This window comes from Electrona antarctica, assembly GCF_951216825.1.
Source record: "Electrona antarctica genome assembly, contig: scaffold_110, whole genome shotgun sequence".
Lineage (NCBI taxonomy): Eukaryota > Metazoa > Chordata > Actinopteri > Myctophiformes > Myctophidae > Electrona > Electrona antarctica.
In genome coordinates, this window is record NW_027637380.1 from 204,826 (window position 1) to 224,825 (window position 20,000).

The following is a 20,000-nucleotide window of genomic DNA, read 5'->3' on the forward strand; positions in this document are numbered from 1 at the left end:
ATGCATGCACCTCCTGGTACCACAGCACCTCAAAGGCCCTTAAAACCAGGCTCCAGACTTCCCAAAACAAACTGGTCAGGCTCCTACTTGGCCTCACCCCCTGAACCCACCTCACCCCTGCCCACTTTGACAGGCTGGAATGGCTTAGGGTCGACGACAGAGTACAGCATCTTGCAATGGGTCTGGTCCACAAGATTCGATACACCACCAAGATACCCATGTACCTGTCTAGATACTTCCTTAATGGTAACGAAGTCCACACCCACAACACCAGAGGGAGTGCAACGAACCATGTACAACCCAGATTCAGCACAAACAAGGGACTAAATTATTTTCGCTCCTATGCCACCAAAATGTGGAACGCCCTACCAACAGTCATTAAGACATGCGAATCCCTTGACTCCTTCAAAACCGCTCTCAAAGGGCACCTACGGACGGCTGCAATTCGAAACTGGCCCCCATAAAATCTGAATCCCCCCCCCCCCCCCCCCCTCACTGTATATGTTTCTTTTCCCTTTTTTACCTCTATGATGATTTCCTGTTCTGTTCTTAGAAGTGTCTTTTTGTACGTCTCTAAATGTTTTGATGAATTGAACAAGGTGGACCCTCTTGTAAACAAGTGTAATGCTTAATTGGGTCGTCCACTCACAGTTAACAGTCTTTGTATTGAGTTGTGCTTGAACTGTACTGTAATTCTGCAAACTGTTAATAAATATTTCAATCAATCAAACTCTCTCTCCAGTGTAAGCGGGTGTCTCTCTACCTACCTGTGGTGAACAGGTGTTTGTTGACGGTGGTTGCCGTGGGAGACGAGCGAGCTCTTCCCAGAGGTCTGTGCGGTGCCACGCCCCCTGCCACGCCCGTTGAATGTTGATGCTGCTGCAAAGCATGATGGGAAATACACACACACACACACACACACACACACGCACACACACACACACACACACACACACACACACACACACACATACACACACACACACATTTTAGGTCAGTTGTTTTCACCCAGTGGTCTGGGGACCACCAGTGGTCTCTTTGAGGGGGTAAAATTAAACCAAATAGACCCTTACGGGGAGAACATGTGAGGGTACCTACTACCTACGCTAGGGGACACAGGGAGAACATGTGAGGGTACCCACCCTAGGGGACACAGGGAGAACATGTGAGGGTACCTACCCTAGGGGACATGGGGAGAACATGTGAGGGTACCTACCCTAGGGGACACAGGGAGAACATGCGAGGGTACCTACCCTAGGGGACACGGGGAGAACATGTGAGGGTACCTACCCTAGGGGACACGGGGAGAACATGTGAGGGTACCTACCCTAGAGGACACGGGGAGAACATGTGAGGGTACCTACCCTAGGGGACACGGGGAGAACATGTGAGGGTACCTACCCTAGGGGACACGGGGAGAACATGTGAGGGTACCTACCCTAGGGGACACGGGGAGAACATGTGAGGGTACCTACCCTAGAGGACACGGGGAGAACATGTGAGGGTACCTACCCTAGGGGACACGGGGAGAACATACCCTAGGGGACACGGGGAGAACATGTGAGGGTACCTACCCTAGGGGCCACGGGGAGAACATGTGAGGGTACCTACCCTAGGGGACACGGGGAGAACATGTGAGGGTATCTACCCTAGGGGACACGGGGAGAACATGTGAGGGTACCTACCCTAGGGGACACGGGGAGAACATGTGAGGGTACCTACCCTAGAGGACACGGGGAGAACATGTGAGGGTACCTACCCTAGAGGACACGGGGAGAACATGTGAGGGTACCTACCCTAGGGGACACGGGAAGAACATGTGAGGGTACCTACCCTTGAGGACACGGGGAGAACATGTGAGGGTACCTACCCTAGGGGACACGGGGAGAACATGTGAGGGTACCCTAGGGGACATGGGGAGAACATGTGAGGTTACCTACCCTAGGGGACAAGGGGAGAACATGTGAGGGTACCTACCCTAGGGGACACGGGGAGAACATGTGAGGGTACCTACCCTAGGGGACACGGGGAGAACATGTGAGGGTACCTACCCTAGGGGACACGGGGAGAACATGTGAGGGTACCTACCCTAGGGGACACGGGGAGAACATGTGAGGGTACCTACCCTAGGGGACACGGGGAGAACATGTGAGGGTACCTACCCTAGGGGACACGGGGAGAACATGTGAGGGTACCTACCCTAGGGGACACGGGGAGAACATGTGAGGGTACCTACCCTAGGGGACACGGGGAGAACATGTGAGGGTACCTACCCTAGGGGACACGGGGAGAACATGTGAGGGTACCTACCCTAGGGGACACGGGGAGAACATGTGAGGGTACCTACCCTAGAGGACACGGGGAGAACATGTGAGGGTACCTACCCTAGGGGACACAGGGAGAACATGTGAGGGTACCTACCCTAGGGGACACGGGGGTAGAACATGTGAGGGTACCTACCCTAGGGGACACGGGGAGAACATGTGAGGGTACCCTAGGGGACATGGGGAGAACATGTGAGGTTACCTACCCTAGGGGACACGGGGATAACATGTGAGGGTACCTACCCTAGGGGACACGGGGAGAACATGTGAGGGTACCTACCCTAGGGGACACGGGGAGAACATGTGAGGGTACCTACCCTAGGGGACACGGGGAGAACATGTGAGGGTACATACCCTAGGGGACACGGGGAGAACATGTGAGGGTACCTACCCTAGGGGACACGGGGAGAACATGTGAGGGTACCTACCCTAGGGGACACGGGGAGAACATGTGAGGGTACCTACCCTAGGGGACACAGGGAGAACATGTGAGGGTACCTGCCCTAGGGGACACAGGGAGAACATGTGAGAGTACCTACCCTAGGGGACACAGGGAGAACATGTGAGGGTACCTACCCTAGGGGACACGGGGAGAACATGTGAGGGTACCTACCCTAGGGGACACGGGGAGAACATGTGAGGGTACCTACCCTAGGGGACACGGGGAGAACATGTGAGGGTACCTACCCTAGGGGACACGGGGAGAACATGTGAGGGTACCTACCCTAGGGGACACGGGGAGAACATGTGAGGGTACCTACCCTAGGGGACACGGGGAGAACATGTGAGGGTACCTACCCTAGAGGACACGGGGAGAACATGTGAGGGTACCTACCCTAGGGGACACGGGGAGAACATGTGAGGGTACCTACCCTAGGGGACACGGGGAGAACATGTGAGGGTACCTACCCTAGGGGACACGGGGAGAACATGTGAGAGTACCTACCCTAGGGGACACAGGGAGAACATGTGAGGGTACCTACCCTAGGGGGCACGGGGAGAACATGTGAGGGTACCTACCCTAGGGGACATGGGGAGAACATGTGAGGGTACCTACCCTAGGGGACACGGGGAGAACATGTGAGGGTACCTACCCTAGGGGACACGGGGAGAACATGTGAGGGTACCTACCCTAGGGGACACGGGGAGAACATGTGAGGGTACCTACCCTAGGGGACACGGGGAGAACATGTGAGGGTACCTACCCTAGGGGACACGGGGAGAACATGTGAGGGTACCTACCCTAGGGGACACGGGGAGAACATGTGAGGGTACCTCCCCTAGGGGACACGGGGAGAACATGTGAGGGTACCTACCATAGGGGACACGGGGAGAACATGTGAGGGTACCTACCCTAGAGGACACGGGGAGAACATGTGAGGGTACCTACCCTAGGGGACACGGGGAGAACATGTGAGGGTACCTACCCTAGAGGACACGGGGAGAACATGTGAGGGTACCTACCCTAGGGGACACGGGGAGAACATGTGAGGGTACCTACCCTAGAGGACACAGGGAGAACATGTGAGGGTACCTATCCTAGGGGACACAGGGAGAACATGTGAGAGTACCTACCCTAGGGGACACAGGGAGAACATGTGAGGGTACCTACCCTAGGGGACACGGGGAGAACATGTGAGGGTACCTACCCTAGAGGACACGGGGAGAACATGTGAGGGTACCTACCCTAGGGGACACAGGGAGAACATGTGAGGGTACCTACCCTAGGGGACACGGGGGTAGAACATGTGAGGGTACCTACCCTAGGGGACACGGGGAGAACATGTGAGGGTACCTACCCTAGGGGACACGGGGAGAACATGTGAGGGTACCTACCCTAGGGGACACGGGGGTAGAACATGTGAGGGTACCTACCCTAGGGGACACGGGGAGAACATGTGAGGGTACCTACCCTAGGGGACACGGGGAGAACATGTGAGGGTACCTACCCTAGGGGACACAGGGAGAACATGTGAGGGTACCTACCCTATAGGACACGGGGAGAACATGTGAGGGTACCTACCCTAGGGGACACGGGGAGAACATGTGAGGGTACCTACCCTAGGGGACACAGGGAGAACATGTGAGGGTACCTACCCTAGGGGACACGGGGAGAACATGTGAGGGTACCCTAGGGGACATGGGGAGAACATGTGAGGTTACCTACCCTAGGGGACACGGGGAGAACATGTGAGGGTACCTACCCTAGGGGACACGGGGAGAACATGTGAGGGTACCTACCCTAGGGGACACGGGGAGAACATGTGAGGGTACCTACCCTAGGGGACACGGGGAGAACATGTGAGGGTACCTACCCTAGGGGACACGGGGAGAACATGTGAGGGTACCTACCCTAGGGGACACGGGGAGAACATGTGAGGGTACATACCCTAGGGGACACGGGGAGAACATGTGAGGGTACCTACCCTAGGGGACACGGGGAGAACATGTGAGGGTACCTACCCTAGGGGACACAGGGAGAACATGTGAGGGTACCTACCCTAGGGGACACAGGGAGAACATGTGAGGGTACCTACCCTAGGGGACACGGGGAGAACATGTGAGGGTACCTACCCTAGGGGACACGGGGAGAACATGTGAGGGTACCTACCCTAGGGGACACAGGGAGAACATGTGAGGGTACCTACCCTAGGGGACACGGGGAGAACATGTGAGGGTACCTACCCTAGGGGACACGGGGAGAACATGTGAGGGTACCTACCCTAGGGGACACAGGGAGAACATGTGAGGGTACCTACCCTAGGGGACACGGGGAGAACATGTGAGGGTACCTACCCTAGGGGACACGGGGAGAACATGTGAGGGTACCTACCCTAGGGGACACGGGGAGAACATGTGAGGGTACCTACCCTAGAGGACACGGGGAGAACATGTGAGGGTACCTACCCTAGGGGACACGGGGAGAACATGTGAGGGTACCTACCCTAGAGGACATGGGGAGAACATGTGAGGGTATCTACCCTAGGGGACACGGGGAGAACATGTGAGGGTACCTACACTAGAGGACACGGGGAGAACATGTGAGGGTATCTACCCTAGGGGACACGGGGAGAACATGTGAGGGTACCTACCCTAGGGGACACAGGGAGAACATGTGAGGGTACCTACCCTAGGGGACACGGGGAGAACATGTGAGGGTACCTACCCCAGGGGACACGGGGAGAACATGTGAGGGTACCTACCCCAGGGGACACGGGGAGAACATGTGAGGGTACCTACCCTAGGGGACACGGGGAGAACATGTGAGGGTACCTACCCTAGGGGACACGGGGAGAACATGTGAGGGTACCTACCCTAGGGGACACGGGGAGAACATGTGAGGGTACCTACCCTAGGGGACACGGGGAGAACATGTGAGGGTACCTACCCTAGGGGACACGGGGAGAACATGTGAGGGTACCTACCCTAGGGGACACGGGGAGAACATGTGAGGGTACCTACCCTAGGGGACACGGGGAGAACATGTGAGGGTACCTACCCTAGGGGACACGGGGAGAACATGTGAGGGTACCTACCCTAGGGGACACGGGGAGAACATGTGAGGGTACCTACCCTAGGGGACACAGGGAGAACATGTGAGGGTACCTACCCTAGGGGACACAGGGAGAACATGTGAGGGTACCTACCCTAGGGGACACAGGGAGAACATGTGAGGGTACCTACCCTATAGGGGACACGGGGAGAACATGTGAGGGTACCTACCCTAGGGGACACAGGGAGAACATGTGAGGGTACCTACCCTAGGGGACACGGGGAGAACATGTGAGGGTACCTACCCTAGGGGACACGGGGAGAACATGTGAGGGTACCTACCCTAGGGGACACGGGGAGAACATGTGAGGGTACCTACCCTAGGGGACACGGGGAGAACATGTGAGGGTACCTACCCTAGGGGACACGGGGAGAACATGTGAGGGTACCTACCCTAGGGGACACGGGGAGAACATGTGAGGGTACCTACCCTAGGGGACACGGGGAGAACATGTGAGGGTACCTACCCTAGGGGACACGGGGAGAACATGTGAGGGTACCTACCCTAGGGGACACGGGGAGAACATGTGAGGGTACCTACCCTAGGGGACACGGGGAGAACATGTGAGGGTACCTACCCTAGGGGACACGGGGAGAACATGTGAGGGTACCTACCCTAGGGGACACGGGGAGAACATGTGAGGGTACCTACCCTAGGGGACACGGGGAGAACATGTGAGGGTACCTACCCTAGGGGACACGGGGAGAACATGTGAGGGTACCTACCCTAGGGGACACGGGGAGAACATGTGAGGGTACCTACCCTAGGGGACACGGGGAGAACATGTGAGGGTACCTACCCTAGGGGACACGGGGAGAACATGTGAGGGTACCTACCCTAGGGGACACGGGGAGAACATGTGAGGGTACCCACCCTAGGGGACACGGGGAGAACATGTGAGGGTACCTACCCTAGGGGACACGGGGAGAACATGTGAGGGTACCTACCCTAGGGGACACGGGGAGAACATGTGAGGGTACCTACCCTAGGGGACACGGGGAGAACATGTGAGGGTACCTACCCTAGGGGACACGGGGAGAACATGTGAGGGTACCTACCCTAGGGGACACGGGGAGAACATGTGAGGGTACCTACCCTAGGGGACACGGGGAGAACATGTGAGGGTACCTACCCTAGGGGACACGGGGAGAACATGTGAGGGTACCTACCCTAGGGGACACGGGGAGAACATGTGAGGGTACCTACCCTAGGGGACACGGGGAGAACATGTGAGGGTACCTACCCTAGGGGACACGGGGAGAACATGTGAGGGTACCTACCCTAGGGGACACGGGGAGAACATGTGAGGGTACCTACCCTAGGGGACACGGGGAGAACATGTGAGGGTACCTACCCTAGGGGACACGGGGAGAACATGTGAGGGTACCTACCCTAGGGGACACAGGGAGAACATGTGAGGGTACCTACCCTAGGGGACACAGGGAGAACATGTGAGGGTACCTACCCTATAGGGGACACGGGGAGAACATGTGAGGGTACCTACCCTAGGGGACACAGGGAGAACATGTGAGGGTACCTACCCTAGGGGACACGGGGAGAACATGTGAGGGTACCTACCCTAGGGGACACGGGGAGAACATGTGAGGGTACCTACCCTAGGGGACACGGGGAGAACATGTGAGGGTACCTACCCTAGGGGACACGGGGAGAACATGTGAGGGTACCTACCCTAGGGGACACGGGGAGAACATGTGAGGGTACCTACCCTAGGGGACACGGGGAGAACATGTGAGGGTACCTACCCTAGGGGACACAGGGAGAACATGTGAGGGTACCTACCCTAGGGGACACGGGGAGAACATGTGAGGGTACCTACCCTAGGGGACACGGGGAGAACATGTGAGGGTACCTACCCTAGGGGACACGGGGAGAACATGTGAGGGTACCTACCCTAGGGGACACGGGGAGAACATGTGAGGGTACCTACCCTAGGGGACACGGGGAGAACATGTGAGGGTACCTACCCTAGGGGACACGGGGAGAACATGTGAGGGTACCTACCCTAGGGGACACGGGGAGAACATGTGAGGGTACCTACCCTAGGGGACACGGGGAGAACATGTGAGGGTACCTACCCTAGGGGACACGGGGAGAACATGTGAGGGTACCTACCCTAGGGGACACGGGGAGAACATGTGAGGGTACCTACCCTATAGGGGACACGGGGAGAACATGTGAGGGTACCTACCCTAGGGGACACGGGGAGAACATGTGAGGGTACCTACCCTAGGGGACACAGGGAGAACATGTGAGGGTACCTACCCTAGGGGACACGGGGAGAACATGTGAGGGTACCTACCCTAGGGGACACAGGGAGAACATGTGAGGGTACCTACCCTAGGGGACACGGGGAGAACATGTGAGGGTACCTACCCTAGGGGACACAGGGAGAACATGTGAGGGTACCTACCCTAGGGGACACGGGGAGAACATGTGAGGGTACCTACCCTAGGGGACACGGGGAGAACATGTGAGGGTACCTACCCTAGGGGACACGGGGAGAACATGTGAGGGTACCTACCCTAGGGGACACGGGGAGAACATGTGAGGGTACCTACCCTATAGGGGACACGGGGAGAACATGTGAGGGTACCTACCCTAGGGGACACGGGGAGAACATGTGAGGGTACCTACCCTAGGGGACACAGGGAGAACATGTGAGGGTACCTACCCTAGGGGACACGGGGAGAACATGTGAGGGTACCTACCCTAGGGGACACGGGGAGAACATGTGAGGGTACCTACCCTAGGGGACACGGGGAGAACATGTGAGGGTACCTACCCTAGGGGACACGGGGAGAACATGTGAGGGTACCTACCCTAGGGGACACGGGGAGAACATGTGAGGGTACCTACCCTAGGGGACACGGGGAGAACATGTGAGGGTACCTACCCTAGGGGACACGGGGAGAACATGTGAGGGTACCTACCCTAGGGGACACGGGGAGAACATGTGAGGGTACCTACCCTAGGGGACACGGGGAGAACATGTGAGGGTACCTACCCTAGGGGACACGGGGAGAACATGTGAGGGTACCTACCCTAGGGGACACGGGGAGAACATGTGAGGGTACCTACCCTATAGGGGACACGGGGAGAACATGTGAGGGTACCTACCCTAGGGGACACGGGGAGAACATGTGAGGGTACCTACCCTAGGGGACACAGGGAGAACATGTGAGGGTACCTACCCTAGGGGACACGGGGAGAACATGTGAGGGTACCTACCCTAGGGGACACAGGGAGAACATGTGAGGGTACCTACCCTAGGGGACACGGGGAGAACATGTGAGGGTACCTACCCTAGGGGACACGGGGAGAACATGTGAGGGTACCTACCCTAGGGGACACGGGGAGAACATGTGAGGGTACCTACCCTAGGGGACACGGGGAGAACATGTGAGGGTACCCACCCTAGGGGACACGGGGAGAACATGTGAGGGTACCTACCCTAGGGGACACGGGGAGAACATGTGAGGGTACCTACCCTAGGGGACACGGGGAGAACATGTGAGGGTACCTACCCTAGGGGACACGGGGAGAACATGTGAGGGTACCTACCCTAGGGGACACGGGGAGAACATGTGAGGGTACCTACCCTAGGGGACACGGGGAGAACATGTGAGGGTACCTACCCTATAGGGGACACGGGGAGAACATGTGAGGGTACCTACCCTAGGGGACACGGGGAGAACATGTGAGGGTACCTACCCTAGGGGACACAGGGAGAACATGTGAGGGTACCTACCCTAGGGGACACGGGGAGAACATGTGAGGGTACCTACCCTAGGGGACACGGGGAGAACATGTGAGGGTACCTACCCTAGGGGACACGGGGAGAACATGTGAGGGTACCTACCCTAGGGGACACGGGGAGAACATGTGAGGGTACCTACCCTAGGGGACACGGGGAGAACATGTGAGGGTACCCACCCTAGGGGACACGGGGAGAACATGTGAGGGTACCTACCCTAGGGGACACGGGGAGAACATGTGAGGGTACCTACCCTAGGGGACACGGGGAGAACATGTGAGGGTACCTACCCTAGGGGACACGGGGAGAACATGTGAGGGTACCTACCCTAGGGGACACGGGGAGAACATGTGAGGGTACCTACCCTAGGGGACACGGGGAGAACATGTGAGGGTACCCTAGGGTGTCACCTATAGGGCGGTGGTTCCCATAGTGGGGCCCGGGGACCCCCAGGGCCCCGGGAGTTTCAGGGGGTCCCCAGCTAAATGATAGTTTGGAACCGTGTTCCAACCGTGTGTCGCGGCGCGACGTGTTGTGAGCTTGTAGATCTGCTATTTTCAGCATGCAACCAAGTGTAAAATGACTTATACTGAATCTCTTGTCCACTAGTCGCTTCCTAACATTTTAGTCTAGTTTTAATTTGTCGACGAAATTGTCAGTATATTTAGTCTTAGTTTTAGTCATAATAGCTTAGTTTTAATTTAGTTTCTATTTAGTTTTCGTCAGTGGAAAAAGGTAGTCGACCAACATCTTTCGTCTTAGTTTTAGTCGAGGAAAACAACACTCCTCCTCAGAGAGAACGTACCTGTATGGAGTGTGATCTTCCTCCCTCCTCCTCTTCCTCGTCCTCCTCGTCCAAATCGCTCTCCGTGCTCTCTCCCTTCACGTGCACGCCCCTCACGTGCACGCACTCCGAGGGAGGGGGCGTGGTGTCGCCCGAGGCCGCCTCGTTGTTCTGCAGCCTGATTGGTGGGAATGAGCAGAGGGGGCGGGGTCAGAACTCACAGACAGACAGACGGACGGATTGATTGTGTGAGTGATTACTTAACACAACCTGTGCCGATGTCGAGATTTATCGACAACGCGATTTCTATCAACATGGAGATTCATCGGTTCCAGATTTATTGTTTCACGAATCGTCTATTAAAGCCGGTAACCGTACCTGTGAATAAGCCCCACCTCCAGGCCATCCTCCTGCATGTCATTGGTCTCCGTTAGCTCCTCCTCCGTCTCCTCTGGGTGAGTGGGCGGGGCCATGGCAAGCTCCGCCCCCTTCGACAGAATCTGACGGAAACACAGACACGACAGACCGTCAGGCAGCGAGAAAGCTCCACACGTCCCAGAATCTTCTACCTTCTCTAAAACACCCTGGACAACGCTCCACACGTCCCAGACTCTTCTCCCTTCTCTAAAACACCCTGGACAACGCTCCACACGTCCCAGACTCTTCTCCCTTCTCTAAAACACCCTGGACAACGCTCCACACGTCCCAGACTCTTCTCCCTTCTCTAAAACACCCTGGACAACGCTCCACACGTCCCAGACTCTTCTCCCTTCTCAAAAACACCCTGGACAACGCTCCACACGTCCCAGACTCTTCTCCCTTCTCTAAAACACGCTGGACAACGCTCCACACGTCCCAGACTCTTCTCCCTTCTCTAAAACACCCTGGACAACGCTCCACAAGTCCCAGACTCTTCTCCCTTCTCTAAAACACACTGGACAACGCTCCACACGTCCCAGACTATTCTCCCTTCTCTAAAACACCCTGGACAACGCTCCACACGTCCCAGACTCTTCTCCCTTCTCTAAAACACCCTGGACAACGCTCCACACGTCCCAGACTCTTCTCCCTTCTCTAAAACACCCTGGACAACGCTCCACACGTCCCAGACTCTTCTCCCTTCTCTAAAACACCCTGGACAACGCTCCACACGTCCCAGACTCTCCTCCCTTCTCTAAAACACCCTGGACAACGCTCCACGCGTCCCAGACTCTTCTCCCTTCTCTAAAACACCCTGGACAACGCTCCACGCGTCCCAGACTCTTCTCCCTTCTCTAAAACACCCTGGACAACGCTCCACGCGTGCCAGACTCTTCTCCCTTCTCTAAAACACCCTGGACAACGCTCCACGCGTCCCAGACTCTTCTCCCTTCTCTAAAACACCCTGGACAACGCTCCACGCGTCCCAGACTCTTCTCCCTTCTCTAAAACACCCTGGACAACGCTCCACGCGTGCCAGACTCTTCTCCCTTCTCTAAAACACCCTGGACAACGCTCCACACGTCCCAGACTCTTCTCCCTTCTCAAAAACACCCTGGACAACGCTCCACACGTCCCAGACTCTTCTCCCTTCTCTAAAACACGCTGGACAACGCTCCACACGTCCCAGACTCTTCTCCCTTCTCTAAAACACCCTGGACAACGCTCCACAAGTCCCAGACTCTTCTCCCTTCTCTAAAACACACTGGACAACGCTCCACACGTCCCAGACTCTTCTCCCTTCTCTAAAACACCCTGGACAACGCTCCACACGTCCCAGACTCTTCTCCCTTCTCTAAAACACCCTGGACAACGCTCCACACGTCCCAGACTCTTCTCCCTTCTCTAAAACACCCTGGACAACGCTCCACACGTCCCAGACTCTTCTCCCTTCTCTAAAACACCCTGGACAACGCTCCACACGTCCCAGACTCTCCTCCCTTCTCTAAAACACCCTGGACAACGCTCCACACGTCCCAGACTCTTCTCCCTTCTCTAAAACACCCTGGACAACGCTCCACACGTCCCAGACTCTTCTCCCTTCTCTAAAACACCCTGGACAACGCTCCACGCGTCCCAGACTCTTCTCCCTTCTCTAAAACACCCTGGACAACGCTCCACGCGTCCCAGACTCTTCTCCCTTCTCTAAAACACCCTGGACAACGCTCCACGCGTGCCAGACTCTTCTCCCTTCTCTAAAACACCCTGGACAACGCTCCACACGTCCCAGACTCTTCTCCCTTCTCTAAAACACCCTGGACAACGCTCCACGCGTGCCAGACTCTTCTCCCTTCTCTAAAACACCCTGGACAACGCTCCACGCGTGCCAGACTCTTCTCCCTTCTCTAAAACACCCTGGACAACGCTCCACACGTCCCAGACTCTTCTCCCTTCTCTAAAACACCCTGGACAACGCTCCACACGTCCCAGACTCTTCTCCCTTCTCTAAAACACCCTGGACAACGCTCCACACGTCCCAGACTCTCCTCCCTTCTCTAAAACACCCTGGACAACGCTCCACGCGTCCCAGACTCTTCTCCCTTCTCTAAAACACCCTGGACAACGCTCCACGCGTCCCAGACTCTTCTCCCTTCTCTAAAACACCCTGGACAACGCTCCACGCGTGCCAGACTCTTCTCCCTTCTCTAAAACACCCTGGACAACGCTCCACACGTCCCAGACTCTTCTCCCTTCTCTAAAACACCCTGGACAACGCTCCACGCGTCCCAGACTCTTCTCCCTTCTCTAAAACACCCTGGACAACGCTCCACGCGTGCCAGACTCTTCTCCCTTCTCTAAAACACCCTGGACAACGCTCCACACGTCCCAGACTCTTCTCCCTTCTCAAAAACACCCTGGACAACGCTCCACACGTCCCAGACTCTTCTCCCTTCTCTAAAACACGCTGGACAACGCTCCACACGTCCCAGACTCTTCTCCCTTCTCTAAAACACCCTGGACAACGCTCCACAAGTCCCAGACTCTTCTCCCTTCTCTAAAACACACTGGACAACGCTCCACACGTCCCAGACTCTTCTCCCTTCTCTAAAACACCCTGGACAACGCTCCACACGTCCCAGACTCTTCTCCCTTCTCTAAAACACCCTGGACAACGCTCCACACGTCCCAGACTCTTCTCCCTTCTCTAAAACACCCTGGACAACGCTCCACACGTCCCAGACTCTTCTCCCTTCTCTAAAACACCCTGGACAACGCTCCACACGTCCCAGACTCTCCTCCCTTCTCTAAAACACCCTGGACAACGCTCCACACGTCCCAGACTCTTCTCCCTTCTCTAAAACACCCTGGACAACGCTCCACACGTCCCAGACTCTTCTCCCTTCTCTAAAACACCCTGGACAACGCTCCACGCGTCCCAGACTCTTCTCCCTTCTCTAAAACACCCTGGACAACGCTCCACGCGTCCCAGACTCTTCTCCCTTCTCTAAAACACCCTGGACAACGCTCCACGCGTGCCAGACTCTTCTCCCTTCTCTAAAACACCCTGGACAACGCTCCACACGTCCCAGACTCTTCTCCCTTCTCTAAAACACCCTGGACAACGCTCCACGCGTGCCAGACTCTTCTCCCTTCTCTAAAACACCCTGGACAGCGCTCCACACGTGCGCGTGTGTGTGTGTGTGTGTGTGTGTGTGTGCGTGCGTTACCTGGTAGTGCCGGTGGGGGCGGGGCGTCTGGGGAAGAGGTGCACTCTGGGTACGGGACAGCGGGCGGTGCCGGGGGAGTTTGACCGAGCGGACCGCCCCTCCCCCTCCTGCTCGATCGCCCGGCAACAGCACAGACTGGCTGAACACTGGAACTGATAGAGAGAGAGAGAGAGAGAGAGAGAGAGAGAGAGAGAGAGAGTTTCAATGTTAAACACTAGAGGGCACTTGTCGCCACCCTGAGGGCTCTGCACTGTATCTGGGATACTGAGGGCCCCTGAGGGCCCCCTGACCCTGAGGGCCCCTGAGGGGTCCCTGAGGGGTCCCTGAGGGCCCCCTGAAAATGACTGAAGACATGATGTTTACTGTGATTAGGGTGAGCTTACATTTGGGGTCCCTGTGGGCCCCCTGACCCTGAGGGCCCCTGAGGGCCCCTGAGGGCCCCCTGACCCTGAGGGCCCCTGAGGGCCCCCTGACCCTGAGGGCCCCTGAGGGCCCCCTGACCCTGAGGGCCCCCTGACCCTGAGGGCCCCTGAGGGCCCCCTGACCCTGAGGGCCCTGAGGGCCCCCTGACCCTGAGGGCCCCTGAGGGCCCCCTGACCCTGACGGCCCCTGAGGGGTCCCTGACCCTGAGGGCCCCTGAGGGCCCCCTGACCCTGAGGGCCCTGAGGGCCCCGTCCCTGAGGGCTCTGCACTGTATCTGGGATCTGGTATCTCTTGTTGTGATAGAGATTAGGGGTGTCAAAAAAAATCGATTCGAATTAAAATCGCGATTCCGTTACGAACGATTCAAAATCGATTCATAATTTTCAAAAATCGATTTAAAAAAAAATGTTTTAGATTTATTTTTCTGGTTACAGTTACAGGTGTTTTCACTACATGGTGTCTGTGATATGAAATGTAAGCTCACCCTAATCACAGTAAACATCATGTCTTCAGTCATTTTCAAGTTACTGTAGTCACTTCAGTTCAAGACTGGATTAGATTGTGATGAAATCCTATGTATTGAATCGATAATCATTTTGAATAGAGAATTGTTTTGAATCTGAAAAAAAATGCTTTGGAATTAAAAAAAAACGTTTTTGGATTGAGAATCGAGTTGAACCAATTTTTTGATTTTGAAACGAATTGGGGTCACGATTCTTGGGGTCACGAGAATCGGAATCGAAACGAATCGTGGGACACCCAAAGATTCTAATACAGATAGTGTTATCTGATTCAGAAACATGGATTTATGACTCTTCTTTTCCCAGACTGTGTTTTTTGTCAAAACAATCATTTTTCAACAGCCATTAACTCATGAATATATATATTACCTGTCAACAGGGGGTGCTGTTGCAGCAGATATATAGTGTATATTAGGGGTGTAATGGTACAGTGTATATATATTACCTGTCAACAGGGGGTGCTGTTGCAGCAGATATATAGGTCCTCATTCACAAAGGAGAAATACGCCAGAGTGTAACGTATGCGTAAACAGATACTAAATATCATCGTATTTCTCTGTCCGATCACGCTGCGATTTGCTCCCGTCTTATTCAGGGAAGCTGGTGTAATCACTTCATTTGTGCGGATCGCAGAGTGTAGCCTTTCCGCATTTTTCCCAAGCGATTCGCCTGGTGTCGCCTGGTTAGAACGCCCATCCCACACCATATAAGGCAACAGGAAATATTGAAATACGTCATCATAGCCTGCACCGGGCTTTAAATTATATACAACAGCCGCGATGAGCTTGTAGAGCAGTTCATTTTGACAGAGCTTCAAGCAAACAGCGCGAGTTATATGTATTATAAACGAAACTTGCCAACTTGGCACGCATTGCTTCACTCCTTGTTAAATGTCAGAACGTTAATAAGTTAACTGATGTTACAGTTACTTTCACATAATGAGAAAGAAGTTAATTTGTACTGTTCACCACACGACCAAATGCTATATTAAAACTCGGCAATGATAAAAGGCCCTATTGATTAGCCTACTGCGGTGATTGATTCCCTGCCCTGCACTGTCGGATTTGGAAAGCAAATATATGGACGTACATGACTGGACACAGGACATATTTTCTTTCTTTTTTTTTCTTGTGGGATTTGGACTTAAGGCTATATTTCATCCGATCCAACTACGTTGTATGTTTCCTCAGCTGCAGGTAAGAGTTGGCTATTCTGTGTGGCGTCCGCATGTGATCAATATACATTATTATAAATTAATAGGCCTACCACGACGCAAAGGAGGCAGATTAGGCATTTAGGCCTACGTGAAACTTGAATTGGCTGAGTCTCTGTCAACATATGCTGTAACAGTGAGTTACAGTGGTAATAATAATCATCATCAACAGCCTTTCTTGTCTGTCTGTCCGTCATGTTTGTGAACAAGCGCGAGTGGAGGTGAGCTGGCTTAAAACTATGATATGACTGGCCGACTTTCAAACACGCTGATGCCATTCATTCAAATAGGCTAATGTGGTCTTCTATTTTTTTAGGGCTAATTCCCCCCCCCCCCCCCCCCCCCCACCCACACACACACACACACACACACACACACCGACAGTCAGACTGACTCAAAGAAGCTCCATAACGAAACAATTTAAATAGGCCTATACTGCAGACATTACTACACTAAACAACGTTGGATTCGTACAGTGCAGAATGCAGATAAGTGTATGTTCTTATTATAATTGTGAGTTTGTTTTTTAACATGCAGCGCGAGTCCGTGAGAGCCGATCTACAAGCTCACAACGCGTTGCACTGCGAGTAGAAAGCTGTCAAGTGAGCAGCGCAATCGCGCATGCTAGAAATATCCTAATAAATAAATAAAAAGGGTGTCGGGCTTGCAGGGGCAGTTTCTGTAAGGGACTCTAGGCTAACCTGCCTCTAGAATGCATGCATTTAGGCATACAAGTGATACTTGGCTTTTATATAAGCTATCATTTTTTTATGTGCTGACCAATGTTTTGGACACATGCCTACATATTTTATCTGAGATTTGGGGACTTTTAATTGAGTCAGCATGAAGACTAAAGCCTTCTGAATAAATCTACGCAAGCAGTACACAACCCTCTGAGCTGGCGCAGCTTTTAGCGGAGTTTCCGACCAAACAACGTCACCGTCAAGTTCACGTTCAAGTTCATGAATTCCCACGTAATGTGGGAATCCACGTAAATGCCTGTCCGCTCACGCTCCGCTCACGTAACGTCACTTTATGAGCGTAAACGCCGTTGTGAATGAGGCCCATTGTGTATATTAGGGGTGTAATGGTTCAGTGTATATATATTACCTGTCAACAGGGGGTGCTGTTGCAGCATATATATAGTGTATATTAGGGGTGTAATGGTACAGTGTATATATATATATTACCTGTCAACAGGGGGTGCTGTTGCAGCAGATATATACAGTGGAGTCCCATTCCTTTTTGCCTCAGTCTCAAAAGGACATTTATCAGAACCCAGAGGTACCTCTGATAGACACACCCACAGACCCACCCCCAGATTCTCAGCCACACCCACAGGTTTATTTTAATATGTGGAGTGGCCATTCAACCACCAGGTGGCTTCAAGCCATGATGAGCAGAGCTGCACTGAGTATAGCTTGCAATATGCAGTGGAGTGGTGGAAAAAGTATCACATTTTGTACTTGAGTAAAAGTATCAATACTGCAATATAGAAATACATTGAAATACATACTGTTACAAGTAACAGTCCGGTATTCAACATTTACTTGAGTAAAAGTACAACATTATTGGTATCAAAGTGTACTTAAGAATGTCCCATTTCAAGTTTTCAAATGTATACAAATCTTTTGAAAATAGCAAATCTACAAGCTCATAATCTAGCACATCACGACGTATTGTGAGCATGTAGATCGGCTATTTTCAAATAGTCTACTATACTGAGGAAGTGGTTAATGCATGTTTTTTTATAATAATCAAAATCTCCAAAGTAACTAGTAACTACAGTTTGCAAATAGATGTAGTGGCGTACAAATACAATATTTGCCTCTGAGATGTAGTGGAGTGGAAGTAAAAGTATTGGAAATTATGAATACTAAAGTAAAGTACAAATGCCTCAAAATTGTACAGTACAGTACTTAAGTAAATGTACTTAGTTACTTTCCACCACTGTGGAATGGTGAGTGGTGACTTTCTTAATATCATTTAAATATAAAAACTTAAATTAATTGGTTTACCATGCAGGCCAAAATAAGATTTTTTTTTGTCCTAAGTCAATGGTTTTGTTATGTCATCAGGAGTAAGTCAGTAACAGTTTATATTTACCCCTGACTGTCATGTCATGAAATGTAGTGGAGTAAAAGTACAATATTTGCCTCTGAGATGTGGTGGAGTAGAAGTAAATAAAACATTAACAACTTCAGCCCTATACACAATTTGGCCATTTTATCTACAAGCTCACAATCACCACGGTGCGATGAAGTGTGAGCTTGTAGATCTGCTATTTTCAAAATATTTGTATGTATTTGAAAACTTGAAATGAAAAAAAAAAAATTCTCTCTCTCTCTCTCAACCCCCTCTCTCCGGTCTGAGAGGTGTGAAGATACGAGATCTGGAGACTGGCTAGTGGCTGGCTACCCCCTGCAGCCCACCTAGGCATTTTCAGTGTGTATTCTTTGTCCAGACAGAGAGAGAGAGATAAACAAGCTTCCTTTTCAAGCAAAAAAGTAAATCAAGTAAGCTTCACAAGCTTTGCTTTAGAGTTGATCGATTAATATAAGAATTGAGAGTTGAGATTGAGAATAATGGTATCTATCTAGTGCTATCTGGCCCTACACAGAGAAACTGTATGGGGTTCACTCAAAAACCTGAGTAGACCCCAGACATGTTTTAAAGAGAAAACAAATACCCCTTTAAACTAACTTAAAACCAAGTAGTGGAAAAAGTACTAAATGTTTTTACTTGAGTAAAAGTATCAATACTGCAATGTAGAACTATTTTGTTACAAGTAAAAGTTTGTAATTCACCATTTACTTGAGTAAAAGTAAAAAGTATCAAAATGATTATAATAATTAAAAGTACAGCAGCAGTCTGGGGACGCATGGTCCTCCAGCCAGAGGTGCCTGCATGGTGGGGGTGGGGAAATGTTTTTTATTTTATTTTTCTATCAGTGGTGAGAGAGAGAGAGAGAGAGAGAGAGAGAGAGAATTTCCCACATTATTTTTGCCCTGGCAAAGTAGCCTGTAGTGCTGGTTTGCAATAGTTTGCCAAAGTTTTAAAATCAGTGTTTTATACTATACAATTGTATAAGTACAGAACAAAGAATGTTTGTTTTTGCCATCTTTGTTGAAGAGTCTGATAAATTACGTTTTAGTTTATTGTATGCCAGTGTTAATTTTTAGTTGGCTAAGACTAGATAGTTTAAGCAGCCTGAGACTGAGCTTAAATCAGAAATACATTTGCTACTAAAAGTAACACTAAGACTAAGTTGCTAAAATACTTTGTCTTACTATAATTACTAGGTTCCCCCTGCCGTTTACCTGTGCCAAGCAAGTGTGTGTGTGTGTGGGGGGTTGGGGGGTGGGGGGGTGCAGGCCTCATGTCTAACACCTAGTAGGTGTCTGAGCACTAGGCCTGGCCATGCTAAAGGCAGTATAACCAGTTTCCTCAGCCTACAGCCTTCCCAATGGGCTCTATGCAGCCAACACTTCCGCGTTCAGTTTGGGCCGCACTGGTTACACACTTGGGTACACACTGATTGAATATTTTATTAACATTTGCAACAACAACTTTCTAGTTCTTTTTAGTACACTTTGATAGCAATACTTTTGTACTTTTACACAAGACAAAAAATTATCAGCCTGCCGCCTGCCTGCCACAAGATCATTTCACAAGATCAAGTGCTTCCCCTCCCCCTGTCCCCCCCAGGTATAAAGACAATAGCAAGCCCCATGCATTAATGTGTCCTGTGCCCTGCTGA

The 20,000-nt window shown here is 52.4% G+C and overlaps 1 protein-coding gene across 1 annotated transcript in view; it reads right to left on the reverse strand.

Moving 5' to 3' along the window:
- The window catches only part of hdac5 (histone deacetylase 5), a gene marked incomplete at its 3' end in the record, with an annotated part of 100,368 nt that overhangs the window by 38,616 nt on the left and 41,752 nt on the right, over nt 1-20,000 (reverse strand). Inside the window, exons 13-16 of the mRNA XM_079531810.1 lie at nt 14,084-14,235; nt 10,815-10,936; nt 10,458-10,614; nt 768-879 (exon numbers count right to left, since the gene is read on the reverse strand). Of these exons, the coding sequence (XP_079387936.1) occupies nt 768-879; nt 10,458-10,614; nt 10,815-10,936; nt 14,084-14,235 (543 nt within the window). The remainder of the gene's footprint in view (nt 1-767; nt 880-10,457; nt 10,615-10,814; nt 10,937-14,083; nt 14,236-20,000) is intronic.